The 20,740-nt window shown below is 37.2% G+C and overlaps 1 protein-coding gene across 1 annotated transcript in view; it reads left to right on the top strand.

Annotated features, from left to right (window-relative positions):
* Positions 1-461: 461 nt before the first annotated feature.
* Positions 462-20,740, top strand: part of VSIG4 (V-set and immunoglobulin domain containing 4) — a gene marked incomplete at its 5' end in the record, with an annotated part of 38,533 nt that continues 18,254 nt past the window's right edge. The window contains 3 exons of the mRNA XM_080795866.1: positions 462-516; positions 5,281-5,637; positions 6,392-6,673. Of these exons, the coding sequence (XP_080651992.1) occupies positions 462-516; positions 5,281-5,637; positions 6,392-6,673 (694 nt within the window). The remainder of the gene's footprint in view (positions 517-5,280; positions 5,638-6,391; positions 6,674-20,740) is intronic.

The following is a 20,740-nucleotide window of genomic DNA, read 5'->3' as shown; positions in this document are numbered from 1 at the left end:
GTATGATTGCTGAATATTGCACAGGTCAGCAATGTTGATCTCTCCTCCCCAGGACCACCGGAAAGGAAAATATCCCCATACTGGAAGGATAAAATTCATCCCAAATATTACTCCCCCAACCTCTGATTTTTTTGGAATAAACTGAAAATAAACACAGCCTGGGACATCAAAGACCAGAGAACATTACTGACTCCATGGAAAGTCAAGTCAATACCCTAGCAGGGGGAGGAACTTCTTCATTCATACTGAACCCCCAATCCCAGGCAGGGGTGGGAGGGTTACTCACATGATTTATGCTGAAATAGGGAAGGAAGGAGAATGTGAGATGGGGCTGGGAGTCCAAGTGAGAGATATAGAGAAGGAAGGGAAGTGAGCAGGCACAGACACTGGCAGCCATCAGCGGTTCATGACTTTTTGACAGCAGGAGGCTAGAAGAAAGGACAAGATTGGTTCTGGCTGTGATGGGGCTCTTATTGGGCCTCCTGCTTCTGGACCACCTAACAGTGATCACCTATGGTAAGGCAGCAACAAGCTGAGGGTTTGGGATTGAATGGCTACTGGGGAAAGCTTATTCCTGTTGAATAGTTGAATGTTCTCAGACAGTGCTGCAGACTCTCTCAGCTTTGGGTAGTTGAAGCCTGCTGAAGAAGCCAGGAGGTAAGTTTGGATAGAAATTGAGAAAGATCCTTTCTTGAAAAACAACCACATGATTTTTCTAGTACTTGTCATATCTCATGGGCATTAAGAAGGTGGCCAGTGACACCCAAATCCCTCCTCCATCTTATTTCACCTGAAATTCTACCATTTTACCTTAACCCTTCTGTCTCCAGGTCTTGATCCCTGTTAATATATATAACCTTCAAAGAAAGAATGTTGTCTAAGAGCAAGACTGGACCTTAAAGGTAACCTAGACCCGATGCTTTGCTGTTATGAACTTTGCTCAAAATATCTGTTCACATACTTCCAGTGACTGAGAGTTGATGATTTTCCCAGACTATGTAGTCTATCCAGTCTAGTCCAGGGCAGTTACAAATGTTAAGATGTTCTTCCTTGAGTTGAACTATATCCACTTCCTTGTGGCTTCCATCTTAAGACCCCAGCTCTCTTTCTTAGATAGATAGAACATATCTTCTAGAAGATAGAACATATCTTCTCCCTCGATGCTGTGACAGCCCTTTAGAGTTCTAATGGCAGACATCATGTCCTCTTGATTCATCTCTTCTTCAAGATAAACTAGCCCTAACTCCTTCAACTGGTCTTCACAGGACTTGTTTCTTACCATCTCCTTGGGTAACTCATTTCCCTGTGAATATAGCCCAGTTTGTCCAGGCTACTTCTGGGAAATTAATGCTGGAGATTACAAATCTACCTAGATAGATAGATGATTATATATATATATATATATATATATATATATATATACACACATACATATAATTGATAGATAGATATCTCCAAAAAGAGGTCTTACTATCCCTATCCCATAGAAGCATTATTTCTTCAGGTATTTCTCCATCCTCTTTTATATCCCTGAGAATTGAAATAGAGTTTTAGGTAACTAAGTCTAAGTAATTGCTAAGTGAGACCCAAGATACAGCAAATGGGTTTTTGCTGCATATCTACTTATTCCATATCTTTACAAGGAGAGGCCAGATATATGTTAGCTTGGTGTACCTTATGTGGTCAGAAAGAACGTCTTTTCATAGCTGACTCAAATTATGCTAACTCTATCCTGGGGCTCTGTGACCAATCAAATTCTAGAGCCTCAAAGCTAAAAAGGATACTAAATTAAGTCACCTGAGCAAGAGAAGAATGTTCTCCAGGACACAGAGCATTAGTGGCAGAGTTAATACTATTAAATAATACAGGTTATTTTTTAAATACAATATTTTCATTCTCTAACATGTTTTGGAGGGTCCCCTTCTACCTTCTCCAAATCTGTTGGTTTGAGCTGATACTTACAGAGACAGGACTATGGCTCAGGAGAACATGTTGTACATGTGAAAGTTAAATCGCATGTGTGTACATGTGAGTGCTTTCATGTATATCATTCCATCCTCAGCCTGTGAGAGCCTCTAGCCCTGGAAACAGGTCTTTCTTTTATGTGGAGTGTTTAACACTATAGACCTGAAGCTCAGGACATACAAAATGGCCAATAACACAATCCCACTCCCTGGATCTCAGTGTCTCCTTTCTATTTGCACAGGGAGGGAATCAATTTGCTGGCCTCAAACAGCCCTGCCAGCTGAACATCTCTGTAGGACTGTACCTTCATTAAAAAAAAAAAAAAAAAAAAACTTCTATGGGGCAGAAACAGCTAGTCTGTCAAAGCACATGTTGAAATAATCATAGTAAAATAAATCCCAAACATTTTTATTTTATAAACATTACAAATATTTTATAAAACTAATCTATCCAGCACCTACTGAATACCAGACATTATTCTAGGTGCGTTCACACCTATAATCTCATTTGCTCTTCAACATAACCCTCCATGGAAGGTATATTATTAACCTCCATTTTATTGATAATGACATGAAGCTCAGACAGGTTTAGCAATTTACTCAGGGTCACATAGAGACATGGTGACATGGGTCGCATGTTAAGACAGACCTTGGACTACTACAAAATGTGCTCCTTCACTATTCTCCTGACCTCACTAGGTGCTTCTATTCAGTGTTTCTCTAGGCTTTCTGAGAACCAAAGGATATTTGGAAGGTATAAGTCAATTCTACTGAGTTTACCTTCACTTTGGAGATCAGAGGACATGATGTACAATGTCTTTTTTATGTGTGTGATGCCCTGTGCCTACCATATACTGTCTCTGTGATACTAATGAAGCAGGAGGATAAAGAGGAGACAAGAAAAGAAGGAGTAAGAATAGAAGCCAGATGGAAAGATGAGTTGAAGGAAGGAAAGGCGAAGGAAGGAGGGGAGAAGTAAATGGAGCAAAAACATTTAATTCTTAGAAGTCTGGTTAACTCTGCTCCATGACCCTATTCTGGAATGTAGGAGTCAAGCCTGACCTACTTTTAGAAGTGACTTTCAAGATTGAGAAATTGAGATTGGCTATTCTTAAAATTGACAGACCATAGTGGGCTATGTGAGAGTCCCCAGGGGGTTCTCAGAGAGGGTAATGCAAACCAAGCCTTGCATTTCCTCCAAGGCCAGAGGAAAGACACACATACACATAAACAAAGGCATTTTCAGCTGTTCCAGATGTCCCCAGAGCAGAATGTTACTTTGTTGTCAGAAAAAGAGAGAGAATGCTTTTCAGAGGAGGAGTGGGAGATTTGTGAGAGCTGGAAAAAAAATAATGGTAAAGATCACATTTAACTGAAAGACTCAGATGGCTTTCATGGGGCTTAAGGCTGATACGTGTGTGCTTTAAGTGACACATCCATGTTCATGATGATTATAAGCTGCATCTGCATGCATATGGAGGCCTGAACTAGCAATAGCACAGTGAAACACCACCATCTGGTGAAAGTTCACCACCAGCTAGAAAATGTAATTATTTAACTTTCATTTCCATTATACCCTATTAGCATTGAACGATCCAAGATTGAAGGGACCTTAAAGAGTAATGTTGTCCAAGACCCAAAAAAGATCAGAACTTCTCCCAGACTGCTTAGTTCATCAATAAAAAACTCTGATTAATTACAAAGTTCACTGTTAGGACAAACCAAAATCTGACCTACTGCACTCTCATTCATGGGTCTGAGTTCTGCTCCCTGCCCAATCTGAAACCCTCCAGAGACTATGTGGTTGATTTAGCAACATGGACTCATGTTTATTTATTATTTTCTACTCAAGGCTTTTATCTTGGTCAAAATATGCTAGTGATGTTGTAAGAATCTCTGGTGAGCAAAGGCTAGAGGCCTGGTATTTGGTACATGGCAATAAATTCTGGGAGCTAGAAGGCATGCCCCTACCCTACCATCTGTTTGACTGAAGCCTGAGAATCCTGGGCTACATAACAGGCATTTATTCAGTAATATTTCACATTTTGAACCATCTTTTTCTAGGACAGAGATAAATTAATTGTCTACATATAATATCTCGCTCCTGGTTGGAGTTAAATAAAACACAGAATCTTCAAAATAAGAGCTTATGAATGAAAATTTCTTTTTTTGTTTTTTTGTTTTTTTCAAAGATAGAAAGAGACAGCATGAGCAGGGAGAGGAGCAGAGGGAGAGGGAGAAGAACACTCCTCATGAGCAGGGACCCTGATGCAGGGCTCAATCCCAGGACCCCAGGATCATGACCTGAGATGAAGGCAGACACTTAATTAACTGAGACACTCAGGCACCCCGAATGAAAATTTCTAATATGAAGTGATGCCTCTCTTAACACTACCAAATCCTGTCACCTATGTTTCCCTCCCCCACACACCAAGGAAGAATCTCCTTTTGGTCCTACAACCATTCCTACCACAGCCAGCTTTAGGATTTATTCAGATCCTTTTCCTTTCCTGACATTTCCCTCTCCGTTCCTCCTCAAGATATAATTTTCCAATGTACCTTTGGTGAAATCTAAGAGAAACCAAAAGGGAAATAAAGAGAAATCAGGGGGAAAAAAAAAGGTCAGGCTTACAAAGTGAGGATTTCAAACTTAACAATAACTAATGATTTTGTTAAACACAAGTACATTTCACACAAGTTTCCACCCTCAGAATTGCCCTGTATGTGTCCAGCCTCCCTTCCAGAGAAGAGTTAGGGTCAGGGACCCAAATACTGAACTCTTCTGAGGAGCAATGGGGAATAAGCAGGGAATATGGCCCTTTCTTTCCTAGCCCTGCAGCACAAACATTTCTCCAGGTATATAATTACATAATAAAATGGGCCAGACACAACTGTTCAGCATTTGTTCCTACACTTCTTTTGGAAAATATTGAAAGAGGTTCTTTTTCATAGACTTACAGAACTTCAGAGCTTAAAGAATCCTTAGACATCATTCCATTCAAACTCTTTACATTATAGATGAAGAACATGTGTCCTTGTGGTACAAAGTGGCTTATCCGGGGTCATCTCACAGCAAGGCAGTGACAGGAAAGGAACTTGAAACTGACAAGAGCCAAACAGTGTTAAGAGTTTTCCTTCTGAGGATGTGTTCTGATTTATGGGAAGGCAGGCAGAGAACAAAAGAGCACATGGAATTCGAAAGTATGATGGAAGGAAATTTTAGAGGTGTTTTTCAGAAGTCTTTTGAGATCTGCCACTGCCATCCTAGCTCCCAGGTGGGTGTGCCATCTATGTCCATTTTCTTCTTATTCTTCAGGCCATCCCATCCTGGAAGCACCTGAGAGTGTGACAGGACCTTGGAAAGGGGATGTGAATATTCCCTGCACCTATGGTCCTCTGCAAGGCTACACTCAAGTCTTGGTAAAGTGGCTGGTACATCGTGGCTTGGATCCAGTCACCATCTTCCTACATGATTCCTCTGGAGACCATATCCAACAAGCAAAATACCGGGGCCGCCTGCAAGTGAACCACGAGATTCCAGGAGATGTATCCCTCCAGCTGAATGCCCTGGAGATGGATGACCGGAGCCACTACACATGTGAAGTCACTTGGCAGACCCCTAATGGCAACCAAGTGGTGAGAGAAAAGATCATTGAGCTCCGTGTCCAGAAATGTGAGTGACTGTGATGATAGGAAAGCACTGATAGACAAAGACCAAATAGAGGACTGTAATATTAGAAAAGCTTTAGAAACCCAGAGAATTTGTTTACTTGTACACAGTCTTTCTTCAGTTGTATGTGCTAATCAGGGAAAGTGGACAGGCAGAGGATCCTCAGGGTCATCACTCTCATAGTATAATTTAAGAAGTGTTGGGAAGGATTCCTGGCCTTCAAATCTCTACCCCTTCAAGCATCCCAGAAATTCTAACATCCATACCCTGGTTGCCCTCCTTGGGCTCTGGATTTTAAAACTCATAAAAGTGAGTCTATCTTTCTAATCAGGATATTGGAGAGTAAATAGATGCTGACATAGAAGCTCTGGGGAAAGGGTTACTGGGGTTAGCCAAGATACATTTTGCTGACTTGACAATTTTATGAAAACCTGGCCCTGGTAATCCAAAATTGCAGATAATCCAAAAACTCTATCTACTAAAGCCTAAGAAAACCTCTATATTAAAAAAAAAAATCAGTAGATTTTTAACTCCAAACAGTTCAAAACCATGTATAACACAAAACAGTATCTAATCTTCCAAACAAAACTATTTTTATTTACATTATCCTATTTCTTACCCCGTTCCAAGTTAGGAGCTCCTTTTAGTTCACTTTGCAGATATATAATTACCCCTATGCCCAGCAAGGATGACTCAGCCTTGTCTTCACATATCCTTATAACTTCCCAGAGCCTCCTTTCTTGTTTTTCCTTTGCAGTCTCTGTTTCCAAACCCACAGTGACAACTGGCAGTGGCTATGGCTTCACAGTGCCCCAGGGAATGACGATTAGCCTTCAATGTCAGGCTTGGGGCTCTCCTCCCATCAGTTACACATGGTACAAGGAACAGACCAACAATCAAGAACCCATCAAAGTATCAGTCTTGAGTACCTTACTCTTCAAGCCAGCCATGGTGGCTGACTCAGGCTCCTATTTCTGTACTGCCAAGGCCCGGGTAGGCTCTGAGCAGCGCAGCAACACTGTGAAGTTTTTGGTCGAAGGTAAGCAACCCTTTCTCTTGGTGATCCTAGCAATGGACTACATTGCACTGGAAATACCTCAGTAGTGCCTTTATTCCAGAGAACAGAGTTTATGTGTGTGTGGAGAGAGAGAGTGTTCTGGGTTGCACAATTGCAAAGAAAAATTCTGAACTGATGATAATAAGGCTGGAGACAATGCCTGTCTTCTTACAAGAATCTAAAAAATGGTAAAGAGGAAAGTGACATTCTCTAAGCAAATCTTATTTGCCAGATACAATTCACAAGAACTCAACATACATTCTATAATTGAATCCCATGTCTATCTCATGAGATAGCTATCACTATTCTCATTTTACAGAAGGAGAAATTGAAAATCAGAAGGTTCCCCCCCCCCCCACAGGAGTTCACAGTTAGGAAGTTCAAGTTGGAACCTGCACACAGATCACATACTCTTTCCATTATGTCTGATTGTCTCTTATGGTTGAATATTAGCTCCTGGTCACCCTTTGGAAACTTTTTTATTTGTTCTTTCTTTTTTTTTTTTTTCAGTATAGTTGACACATGATGTTACATTAGTTTCAGGTACATCACATAGTGATTTGACAAGTTTATAGATTATGTTATGTTCACCACATGTGTAGCTACCATTATATCACTGTTATAATACCATTGACTATATTCTTTTTGCTGTGTCTTCTTTCCTCTTTTATTCTCTAACTGGAAGCCTGTATCTCTCACATCTCCTCACATACTTTGCCCATCTCCCCACTCTTCTCCCCATCAGTTTGTTCTTTGCATTTATAGGTCCGTTTCTACTTTTTGTTTATTCATTTTTTAGGTCCCACATGTGAGTGCAATCACATGGTGTTTGTCTTTATCATTTATTTACTTGTTTGTTCATTTATTTACTTGTTTGTTCATTTATTTACTTATTTATGAGAGAGTGACAGAGAAAGCACAAGCAAGGGGAGGGGCAGGAACAGAGGCAGAGGCAGAGGGACAAGCAGACTCCCAGTGAAGCAGGGAGCCTGACCTGGGGCTTGATCCCAGGACCTCGAGACCATGACCTGAGCCAAAGTCAGACACTCAACCAACTGAGCCACCCAGGTGCCCTAGTATTTCTTTCTTGGTCTGACATATTTCACTTAACATAATGCCCTCTAGGTCCATCCATGTCTCAAATGGCATGATTTTATCCTCTATTATAGCTGTGTAATATTCCATTGTATGTATACACTACACCTTCCTTATCCATTTGTCTATTGATGGACATCTAAGTTGCTTCCATATTTTGACTTCTGTAAATAATGTTGCAATAAACACAGAAGTGCATATATCTTTTCAAATTAGTGTTTTTATTTTCTGTGAGTAAATTCCAAATAACAGAATTATTGGATCATATAGTATTTCTATTTTTTTTAAAAAAACTCCATATTATTTTCCACAGTGGCTTCACCAGTTTACATTCTCACCAATAGTCTATGAGGGTGCCTTTTCTCCACAACACTTGTTACATCTTGCCTTTTTTATTTTAGCCATTCTGACAGGTGTAAGGTGATATCTTATTGCTCTTTTTGTTTGTTTTGTTCAATGAAGATTTTTATTATTATTTTATTGTTTGTGTTTGAATTTGTTTCATGAAATAAAGCCCAGATATCTACATGGATTTTTAAGGACCACCCCCCAAATCTTCTTCCTAAAGTCAAATGCAAGTTCTGGTTGAGGTCTCAATGAAGGTTGACTCTGGTTAATAAAGGTCTGGCTATTTCTTACAGCATTATCTTGGAAGCATTACAAACCATGTACATAAATATTGCAGGCTGAGGTTTAAATGAACAGCCCAGCAGTGATATGTCTAAATGAATCTTGCCTTCCAAGAGATCACCCTGGAAGGGAAGAAACTTATTTCAACAAGATTGCCATTGCCCAAAACTGCTTTTGGGGACTTATCCTCAGAGCCACCTGAAAATTACTATCATTACAAAATAGCACTGTATAAGGAAGATAAGCAAACTGGCTCTCACTATTTGGTTTAGGAGACTAATGTTGGTTTGAGACTCCTGTATTTGCCTGGAAGCATTTGTTTCCCAAAGCTGAGTTGTAATGAGTGTGCTGTAGATCCTGGTCTACCAGTTGTTGGGGGAACAAAGGCAATCTCACTCACAGAGAATTATATGGCCCAGTTCTCTGAGAGTTGACAATATGGGCAAGCAGAGAGGACATAGCATGGCCAGAAAGTCCAAGAATGTATACTTCATAAAGACCTAGGTTGAGCATTCTCACCTTTCTGTGAGTTAGTTCCTAGCCCATCTGGGAAGGACCTTGCTTACAACATATCACCCCCTCTGTATTCCCTACTAAAGTTTAAGCTTACAGGTAACAAATATGTTAGGCAGTGCTTACCATTGCTCCCTACTGATGAAAAAGGAAACAGGCTCAGAGAAGTTATTCTCAGCTTTGTACCCTTCCCTGCTCTTTGAGCCTTCTCTTTCCTTGTGTATATCAACCTGGTTCCATGATTATGGTTCCCTGTTTCATCTCTGATGTACATAGCTCTCAACTGTCATCACTTTGCCTTATCCTCTATGTTGTTTCTAAGTTCTGGAATGGCCCTGTATGTTTTAAACTTCTTCATACTCCTGGACTGCTAAGCTCTCATAAAACAGACAGCAGAGATGCATTGGTCTCAGTTTAGTTTCATGCTCTATGATGTCAAATGCCTATCTTCATGATGTTTACCAGTTTGCTTATTTTTGTCCCATTCTTGATATCACCTGTTCAGAACACTTTCACTTTATTTTAGGCCTCCAGACCTGCTCTCAGAACATGAGGTTAACCTCTTCCTTCTTTGAGAATTTCCAGAGTCACTTCAATTGTGAATTCTATCAACTACCCTCTCTGCCTTGACTTTTCCCTACCTCTTCCTTCTTAGCCCACAGTAAGATGAGCATTTCTTCTCTCCACAGAAAACCCTCCACCTGTGCATTTAACCTCAGATAATCTAATTTCCTGGCCCACCTATTATTCTATGCCTAAGCCTAATATGTATGTATGTATTATAATATGTATGTATTTACATCTAATATATATATTAGACATATTTATATACATATATTTACATACATATATCTGTATATAACATCTGCCACTCCTCCTCTCTCCTATGACCACTACCAAACTTCTGAAAAAGACAGTTTACACTGAATGTCTCTCTTGATTCACTACAATATAACCTCATAAATTGGAGTCATCACTGACCTCCAAATCACCAAAGCCCAAGACCTCTTCATTCACACCCCTCTTCCTTAACATCAAGGTAATAGTTGATGTTCCTTCCTCTTCAGAGCTCTTTTATTTTTTTACTGAAAATTTTTTAGCATTTTTTTTTGAAATTTCAGAGAACAATAACAAAAATAAAGTATTTGGAGACTTTATTTGACTCATATAGTAATGAACTTTCCTAGTTTTATGAAATAAACTACATTGGCAACTGAGGCCATTTTTACAATTTTATTGTATAGGAAATTCTGAGATCACTGTTTTTTACTCTTTGTCTGCCTTTCCTTTCTGTTACTACTTTTTTTTTAAATTTTACTATATGTTTTCACTTGTGGAGTGTAAGGAATAATATGGAGGACATTACAAGAAGAAAAGGAGAAGTGAATTGGGGTAAATTGGAAAGGGAGATGAGAGACTGTGGACTCTGAGAAACAAACTGAGGGTTTTGGAGGGGAGGGAGATGGAGGGATAGGTGAGCCTGGTGTTATTAAGGATGGCACATATTGCATAGAACACTGGGTGTGGTGCATAAACAATGAATCCCCCAAGCTCTTTCAACTTACACTATCAACACCACCATTCTCTCTCGGTTTTCCTAAGATCTAACCGACTGGTCCTTCTCAGGCCCCTTTGCTGTATTTTTCCTAATTTACCTCTTGCTCATAAGTGTTTTCAAAGACCTAGTTTGAAGATTTGTCAATATCTATGACCCCTCTCCCTTTTACCTCTCACATAATCATCAATATCACCAAGTGTTATGAATTCAACCACCATATCAGCTCTCTTATTAAGCTCTGACTTTATTTTCCCATACCCTCATAGTTTCATTATCTTTTTTTCCTGAGCAATTTCAATAGCCTTTTAAATGACTTTTCTATGTCCATCCATCCTCACCAAACCATTAACTTATTCAGCATTTATTACCTATTTTATGTTGCAAGTTATAAAATCTATGACTGCTTCTTGATGGCCTTGCAGAGTACTTGGCACATAGGATGCACTTAATTAATACTTGTAAATGAATGGACAAATATACCACTCCCTCGCCTTCAAAAACCTCACCACACTGTTGTTCAGAACTATTTTTCCAAAACTTAGATTGGGCAATTTTTATTCCTTCCTCAGAAAACTTATGTTACTCCCCATGGAGCCTTCAACCAAAAACAATGTTTAAACTCTCTTAGTGCATCCTCTGCCTACCTCTCCCTCTTTATCTCTCCACATCTGTAACATAAAATGCTGTTCTCCCTGCCTGTAATGCTCTTCTTCTTTCTTTGCCTGAAGAAATTCTATAAACCTTTCATTGATATCTTTTTATAATGAGGTATACTTTGCATATATAAAATTCAACATTTTAATATATACAGTTCAGTAGTTAGGATAGTTGCACAACCATCACCATTATCTAGTTCCAGAGCATTCTAATCACTCCAAAAGTAAATCCCACACCTATTAAGCAGTCATTTTCATCCCCCATTCCTGCAACCTCTAGAAATCACTAGTCTACTTTCTGTCTCTCTGGATTTATCTATTGTGGGTGTTTGAAATTAATTGAACCATACAATATGTTACTTTTTGAGTCTGGTTTCTTTCTTTTAACATAATGTTTTCAAAGTTCATCCATACTGTAACATACATCAGCATTTCATTCTTTTTATTGCTAAATAATATTCCATTTCATGGATAAAACACATGTTATTTTTCATTCACCAATTGGTGGGAATTTGGATTTTATCTACTTCTTAGCTATTATGAATAATGCTGCTATTAGCAGTCATGTGGAATTTTTCACATGAATTTTTTTCCAATTCTCTTAGGTACATGACTAAGAATGGAATTGCTGGGTCATACAGTCACTCCATGTTTAACTTTTTAAGTAACTGCCAAAATCTTCTCCAAAGTGGATGTATTATTTTACATTCTTATCAGCAATGTATAAGGGTTGCAATTTCTCCACATTTTTTCATCACTTTCCTTTCTATTTTATTTACTAAATTATAGCAAACTAAGTGGGCGTGAAGGAGTATCACATTGTTGTTGCAGTTTTCACGTCCCTAATTACCAATGATCTTGAGTGTCTAATCATATGCTTATTAGCCATTTGTATGACTTCTTTGGAGAACAGTTTATTAATATACTTTGCACATTATTTTTTTATTGAAGTGTAGTTGACATACAATATTATATTGGTTTTGGGTGTACAACATGGTGATTCAACATTTATAAACATTATGAAGTGATCGCCATGACAAATCTAGCTACCATCTGTTACCATACAAAGTTTTTACATATTGCTTACTATATTTCCCACGCTGTACATTGTATACCCATTCTTGTTTTATAATTTAAAGTTTGCTCACTTTTAAAATTTTATTGTTTGCGTTTGTAATTGTTGAGTTGCCAGATGGTTTATACACACACACACACACACACACACACACACACACTCTGGATACTAGATTCTTTTCAAATATATCGTTTGCAAATATTTTATCCCTTCTGTAGGTTGCCTTTCACTTTCTTGGTAGTTTCCTTTGATGCAAAAAAGTTTTTAATTTTGATGACGTCCAACTGATCTATTTTTTTTTTATGCTTGTGGTTTTGGTGTCATATCTAAGAATCCACTACCAAATACAAAGCCATAAATATATGCCCTTATGCTTTCTTTAAAGAGTTTTATAGTTTTAGCTCATACATTTAGGTATTTTATTCATTCTGAATTAATTTTTCTCTATATAGCATGATATAGGGACCCACTCTCATTATTTTATTGTCTGGTTGCCCCAGCATTATTAGTTGAAGAAATTAACTTTCCCACTGAATGTTCTCTTGTCAAATATCAATGGCCAATGATACACAGATTTATTTCTGGACTCTCAATTTTTTTACATGATCTATGTGCCTATATTTATACCAGTACCACATTGCTTAATTTCCATAGTTTTGTTGTAAATTTTGAAATTGGTAAGTGAGTCTTCAATTTTTTTTCAAGATTTTTTTGTCTATTTAGGATTTGTGACAATTACATATGGGTTATATTGATCCATTCAGGATCAGCTTCTCCATTTCTGCAAATAGATAATTGAGATTTTGATATGACTGAATTTATTCTCCAGATGTGGACAGTGTTACCACCTTAACAATATTAAATATTTGAATCCATGAACAGGAGATGTTTTCCCAGTTATCTGAATCTTCACGCAACGATGTCTTGTAGTTTTCAGTATACAAGTGTTGTACTTCTCTAGTTAAATTTGTTTCTGAGTAATTTATTATTTTTGATGCTAGTATAATAGAATTGTTTTCTAAACTTCATTTTTTTGGATAGTTTGTTGCTTGAGTACAGAAATACAACAAATATTTGTATATTGTTCTTAAGTCCTTCAACCTTGCTGAACTCACTTATTAGCTCTAATCGTTTTATGAATTCTTTAGGATTTTCTAAATATGATTACATAATCTGAAGGTGTAAATATTTGTATTCTTCTTTTCCAATATGGATGCTTGTTAATTCTCACATAATTTCCCTGGCAAAAACCTTCAGTACAATTGCAAATAAGCATGGTGAGAGTGGACATAATTGTCTTGTTTTGGATCTTAGAGGAAAAACATTTAGTCTTACCATTAAGTGTGCTTTTTTTAAAATTTAAATTCAATTAGCCAACATAGAGTACATCATTATTTTCAGATGTAGTGTTCAAAGTTTCATCAGTTGCCTGTAACACCCAGTGCTCATGAAGTCATGTGCCCTCCTTAATGCCCAACACCCAGTTACCCCATTGTCCCAGCCACCTCCCCTTCCACAACCCTCAGTTTGTTTCCCAGAGCCAAGAGTCTCCAATGGTTTGTCACCCCTCTGATTTCTTCCCATTAAATTTTTCCTCCCTTCCTCTATGATCCTCTGTGCTATTTTAATGTATTTCTCATATGAGTAAAACCCTATAAGTGTCTTTCTCTGCCTGACTTATTTAATTCACTTAGCATAGTACCCTCTAGTTGCATCCATGTCAATGTAAATGTCAGATATTCATCTTTATTTTTAAGTAACTTCAGCTTTGTTATTTTTATTTCCTCCTTTTTAAAATTTTTATTTTATTTTTTCAGTGTTCCAAGATTCATTGGTTATGCACAACACCCAGTGCTCCATGCAATAAGTGCCATCCTTAACACCCACCACCAGGCTCACCTAACCCCCCACCTCCCTCCCCTTCCAAACCCTCAGTTTGTTTCTCAGAGTCCACAGTCTCTCATGCTTCGTCTCCCCTTCCAATTTCCCCCAATTCACTTTTCCTTTCCTTCTCCTAATGTCCTCCGTGCTATTCCTTATGTTCCACAAGTAAGTGAAACCATATGATAATTGACTCTCTCTGCTTAATTTATTTCACTCAGCATAATCTCCTCCAGTCCCATCCATATTATTCAAAAGTTGGGCATTCATCCTTTCTGATGGAAGCATTATATTCCAATGTATATATGCACCATATCTTCTTGATCCATTCATCTGTTGAAGGGCATCTTGGCTCTTTCCACAGTTTGGCAACTGTAGCCATTGCTGCTCAGAACATTGGGGTACAGATGGCCCTTCTTTTCACTACATCAGTATCTTTGGAGTAAATACCCAGTAGCGCAATTGCAGGTTCATAGGGTAGCTCTATTTTTAACTTCTTAAGTAATCTCCACACTGTTCAAAGTGGCTGCACCAACTTTCATTCCCACCAACAGTGTAAGAGGGTTCCCCTTTCTCCACATCCTCTCCAACACATGTTGGTTACTGCCTTGTTAATGTTGGCCATTCTCACTGGTGTAAGGTGATATCTCAATGTGGTTTTGATTTGAATCTCCCTGATGGCTAATGATGCCGAACATTTTCTCATGTGTCTGTTGGCCATTTGTATGTCCTCTTTGGAGAAGTGCCTGTTCATGTCTTCTGCCCATTTTTTGATGTGATTATTTGTTTCGTGTGTGTTGAGTTTGAGGAGTTCTTTATATATCTTGGATATCAGCCCTTTGTCTGTAGTGTCATTTGCAAATATCTTCTCCCATTCTGTGGGTTGCCTCTTTGTTTTGTTGACTGTTTCCTTCGCTGTGCAGAAGCTTTTGATCTTGATGAAGGTAAAAAAGAAGCTTTTCAATTTTTTATTTAAATTATAGTTAGTTAACATATATGGTAAAATTCATTTGGTTTCAGGTGTAGAATTTAGTGATTCATCACATCTATATAACAGTCAATATTCAGTGCAACAATTGCCCTCCTTAATACCCATTACCTGTTTAGCCAATCCCCTTCAAAACTCCCTCCATCAACTCTGTTCTTGATAGTTAAGATCTTTTTATGGTTTGCTTCCCTCCCTCTTCTTGGCCTTCCCATATGTTCCCATATGTTCATTTGTTTTGTTTCTTAAATTCTGGATATGAATGAAATCATATGGTATCTCTTTTCCTATGACTGGCATTTCACTTAGCCTAATACACTATTGCTCCATCCATGTTATTGAAAATGGCAATATTTCATTCTTTTAATGATTAAGTAATATTCCATTGTGATATATACATCACCTATTCTTTATCCCTTCATCAGTCAATGGACACTCAGGTTCTTTCCATAGTTTGCCTTTAGTTGATATGTTTCTATAAAAATTGGATGGATGTACCCTTTCAAATCTATATTTTAGTATTCTTTGAGTAAATACCTAGTAATACAATTGCTAGATCATAGAGTTCTTAAATTCTTAACTTATACAAGAAGCTCCATACTCCTTTCCAGAGTGGCTTCACCAGTTTGGATTCCCATCACTAGTGTAGCAGGTTTCCCCTTTTCCTCACCCTTTCCAATATCTGTTGTTTCTTGTATTGTTGTTTTTTAGCCACTCTGAAAGGTGTGAGGTGATATCTCCATGTAGTATTAATTTGTATTTCCCTCCTGATGAGTCATGTTGAGTAACTTTTCATGTTTGTTAGGCATCTGGATATCTTCTTTGGAAAAATGTCAGTTAATGTTTTATGCCCATTTCTTAACTGGATTATTTGTTTTTTTTGGGTGGTGAGTGAAATATGTTATTTTTACACCGCTTTGGAAAACAGTGTGGAGGTTCCTCAGAAAGTTAAAAATAGAACTACCCTATGACCCAGAAATTGTACTACTGGTTATTTACCCCAAAGACACAGATGTAGTGAAAAGAAGGGGCACCTGCACCCCAATGTTCATAGCAGCAATGTCCACAATACCCAAACTGTTAAATGAGCCAAGATGCCCTTCAACAGATGAATGGATAAAGAAGATGTGGTACTTATATACAATGTAATATTACCCGGCCATCAGAAAGGATGAATACCCAATATTTGCATCAACAAGGATGGAACTGAAGGAGATTATGTTAAGTGAAACAACTCAAGCAGAGAAAGACAATTATTATATGGTTAAACTCATATGTGGAACATAAGGAATAGCATGGAGGACATTAGTAGAGGAAAGGGAAAAATGAAGTGGGGAAAATCAGAGGGAAGATGAACCATGAGAGACTATGGGCTCCTGAAATCAAACTGAGGGTTTTAGAGTGGAGGAGGTTGGGGTGATGGGTGAGCCCAGTGATGGATATTAGGGAGGGCACATATTACCGTGAGCACTGGGTGTTATATGCAAACAATGAATCATGGGACACTACATCAAAAATTAATGTACCGTATGGAGACTAACATAACATAATAAAAATATTCGACAAAAGTAAAATACAAGAAAAAAAAAGCAAAACCTAAGCAAAATGAACCCCAAGAATAAGATTTATATAGTAAAAAACAAAAACAAATACACAGAAACACTAACAGAAGAATAAGAGGGGAAGATGGTTATAAACCCTTGATGTGGGCAAGGAAGGTCATTTTGGTTCTTTCTGGGTGAATTAAAAATTCTTCTGAATTTCAAAAAGAAGGAAATATGTTACCTATATATTTTGGATACTACCTCTTTATCTGATATGTCATTGGCAAATGTTGTCTCCTGTTCTAAAGGCTGTATTTTAGTTTTGTGGATTGTTTCCTTTGCTGTGCAAAAGCTTTTTATCTTGCTGAAGTACCAATAGTTCATACTTTCTTTTGTTCCCCTTGCCTCCAAAGACCTGTCTACTGAGAAATTGCTATGGCTCAGGTAAAAGAGGTTGCTGCCTGTGTTCTCTTCTAGGATTTTGATGGTTTCCTGTCTCAAATTTAGGTCGTCATCCATTTTGAATTTATTTTTGTGTATGGTGTAAGGAAGTGGTCCAGGTTCATTCTTCTGCATGTTGCTGTCCAGTTTTCCCAGCACCATTTGTTGAAGAGTGTCTTTTTGCCATTGGTTTATTTTTCCTGCTTTCTTGAAGATTAATTGACTATAATGTTCTGAGTCCCTTTCTGGATTTTCTATTCCATTGATCTATGTGTCTGTTTGTATGTCACTACCTTATTGTCTTGATGACTGTAGCTTTGTGATATAGCTTGAAGTCTGGAATCATGATGCTTCCAGCTTGGTTTTTCTTTTTCAACATTGCTTTGCTATTCGGGGTCTTTTGTGGTTCCATACCAATTTTAGGGAAATTCTAGCTCTGTGAAAAATGCTGTTGGTATTTTGATAAGAATTGCATTAAATGTGTAGATTGCCTTTTTTAGTACAGATATTTTAAAAATGCTTGTTCTTTCAATCCATAAGCATGGAATGTTCTTCCATTTCTTTGTGTCCTATTCAATTTCTTTGTGTCCTATTCAATTTCTTTCATAAGTCTCAAAGTGCAGATCTTTTACCTCTTTGGTTAACTTTATTCCTAAGTATCTTATGGGTTTTGGTGCAAAGATAAATGGGTTCAATTCTTTGATTTTTCTTTCTGCTGGTTCATTATTGGTGTATAGAAATGCAACAGGTTTCTGTATGTTGATTTTATATCCTGTGACTTTGTTGAATTCATGTATTAGTTCTAGCATTTTTTTTTGGTGTTTTTCAGGTTTTCTACATAGAGTATCATGTCATCTACAAACAGTTAATGTTTGACTTCTTCCTTGCCATTTTGGACACCTCTTTTTTGTTGTTGTTGCCTATTTGGTGAGGCTAGGTCTTCCAGTACTATGTTAAATAATAATGGTGAGAGGGGACATACCTGTCTTGTTTCTGATCATAGAGGAAAAGCTTACAGTTTTTCCCCATTGAAGGTGATATTAGCTGTGGAGATTATATATATATCCTTTATGATGTTGCAATATATTCCCTCTATCCTTACTTTGTTGAGGGTTTTTATCTAAAAATGGATGGCATGTTTTATGAAATGCTTTTTCTGTATCTATTGAGAGGATACTATAGTTCGTATCCTTTCTTTTATTATTGCAGTATATCACATTAATTAATTTGTGAATATCGAATCACCCCTACAGACCAAGGAATAAATCCCACTTGACTGGGGTGAATAATTCTTTTAATGTACATTTGGATTCCATTTGCTAGCATCTTGTTGAGAATTTTTGCATCAGTGATATTGATTTGTGATTCTTGTTTTTAGTAGAGTCTTTGGTTTTGGAATCAAGTTTGATTACTGATTCAATTTCTTTGCTGGCCATGGGACTGTTCAAATTTTCTATTTCTTCCAGTTTCAGTTTTGGTAGTTTGTAAGTTTCTAGGAATTTTGCATTTCTTCCAGATTGCTCAGTTTTTTTGAAATATGATTTTTCATAGTATTCTCTTGTGATAGTTTTTATTTCTGTTTTGGTTGTGACCTCTCCTCTCTCATTCATGATTTTTACTTATTTGTGTCCTTTCTCTCTCTCTCCCTCCCTCTCTCTCTCTCTTTAGATAAGTCTGGCTAGGGGGTTATCAATTTTATCATTTTTTTTCAAGGAAGTACCTCCTCATTTGGTTGATCTATTCTATTGTTTTTTGTTTGTTTCTATATTTCTTGTTGTTCTAATCTTTATTATTTCCCATATTCTGTTGGTTTTAGGCTTTACTTTCTATTATTTTTCTAGCTCCTTTAGGTGTAAGGTTATATTTTGTATCTGATACTTTTCTTGCTTCTTGAGGTAGACATGTACTGCTATATACTTCCCCCCTAGGACTGCCTTTGTTGCATCCAAAATGTTTTGGGCTGTCCTTTTTTCATTTTCATTTGCTTCCATGTACTTTTTTTATTTCTTCTTTAGTTTCATGGTTAAACCATTCATCCTTTACTAGAATGTTCTTTAAACTCCATGTATTTGTGGTCTTTACAAATTTTTTCTTGTAGTTGACTTCAAGTTTTATAGCATTGTGGTCTGAAAATATGCATGGTATGATCTCAATCTTTTTGTATTTGCTGAGGCCTGGTTTATGACCCAGTATGTGATGTATTTTGGATAATGCTCCATGTGTACTTGGAAAGAATGTGTATTCTGCTGTTTAAGGATTAAATATTCTGAATTTATCTGTTATGTCCATCTAGTCCAGTGTGTCATTAAAGTCCATTATTCCCTTGTTGATTTTCTGCTTAGATGTTCTGTCCATTGTTGTAAATGAAATGTTAAGTTCCCCTACGCTCATTGTATTATCATCAGTGAGTTTCCTTAAGGTTGTTATTAATTGATTTTATATTTGAGTGCTTCCAAATTTGGAGCATACATATTTGAAATTGTTAGATTTTCTTGATTGATAGACTTCTTAATTAAGATATAGTGCCCTTCTTCATCTATTACTAGTGTTGTTTTTTTTTTTTGAAGTCTAGTTTGTCTGATATAAGTATGGTTACTCTAACTTTTCTTTGATGTCCCTTAGAATAATGGATCGTTCTCCATCCCCTTCCTTTCAATCTTCAAGTGTCTTAGGTGTAAAGGAATCTCTTGTGGCCAGCATATAGATAGGTCTTATTTGTTTGTTTGTTTTCCCATTCTGATATCTTATGTCTTTTGTTTGGAGAATTTAGTTCATTTAAATTTGGAGTGATTATAGATAGATATGGAATTTAGCTCAATTATGTTAGTAAAATTGGTATTTCTGTTGATGTTCCCTGTTCCTTTCTAGTCTTTGTTGCTTTTGGTCTATCTTTTCCACTCACAGAGTCCTGTTTAATATTTTTGGAGGGCTGGTTTAGTGGTTATGAACTCTTGCACATTTTGTTTTTCTGAGAAACTCTTTATCTCTCCTTGTATTTTGAATGACAGACTTGCTGGATAAAGTATTTTTTATTTCATTTTTTCCCTAATTCAGCACATTTAATATATCATGTTACTTTTTTTCTTCTCTGCCAATTTTCTGTGGAGAGATTTGCTGTGAACCTGATTTGCCTTTGGTTAAGGGTCTTTTTTTTTTTTTCTTTTTCCCCCTTGCACCTTTCAGGATTTGTTCCTTGTCTGTGTATTTTGTGAATTTGTCTATGATATGTCTTGGTGTTGACTGGCTTTTTTATTGATTTTGATAGGAGTTCTCTGTGTGTTTTGGATTTTGATGTCTTTTTCCTTCCCCAGTTTAGGGACATTTTCAGCTATAATTTTCACAAATAAACCATCTGTCCCTTTTCTCCTCTCTTCTTCTGGGAATCGTATGATACAAATGTTATTATGCTTTATGGAGTCACTGAGTTCCCTAAGTCTACATTTGTGATCAAATATTTTTTCCCTCTACTTTTCTGCTTCATCATTTTCCATAAATGTATCTTCTATATCACTGATTTGTTCTTTTCCTTTATCCATGGTGGTGTACCACATGGATTTGTGGATGGTGAATCACCCTTGAAGCCCAGTAATAAATACCACTTGGTCATGGTGAATAATCATTTTAATGTACTGTTGAATCCTATTAGCTAGTATCTTGTTGAAAATTCTTGC

Source organism: Martes martes, assembly GCF_963455335.1.
Source record: "Martes martes genome assembly, chromosome: X".
NCBI classification, from domain to species: Eukaryota; Metazoa; Chordata; class Mammalia; order Carnivora; family Mustelidae; genus Martes; species Martes martes.
The sequence above is the reverse complement of the archived record's forward strand: the minus strand, read 5'-3'. Positions and strand labels throughout refer to the sequence as shown.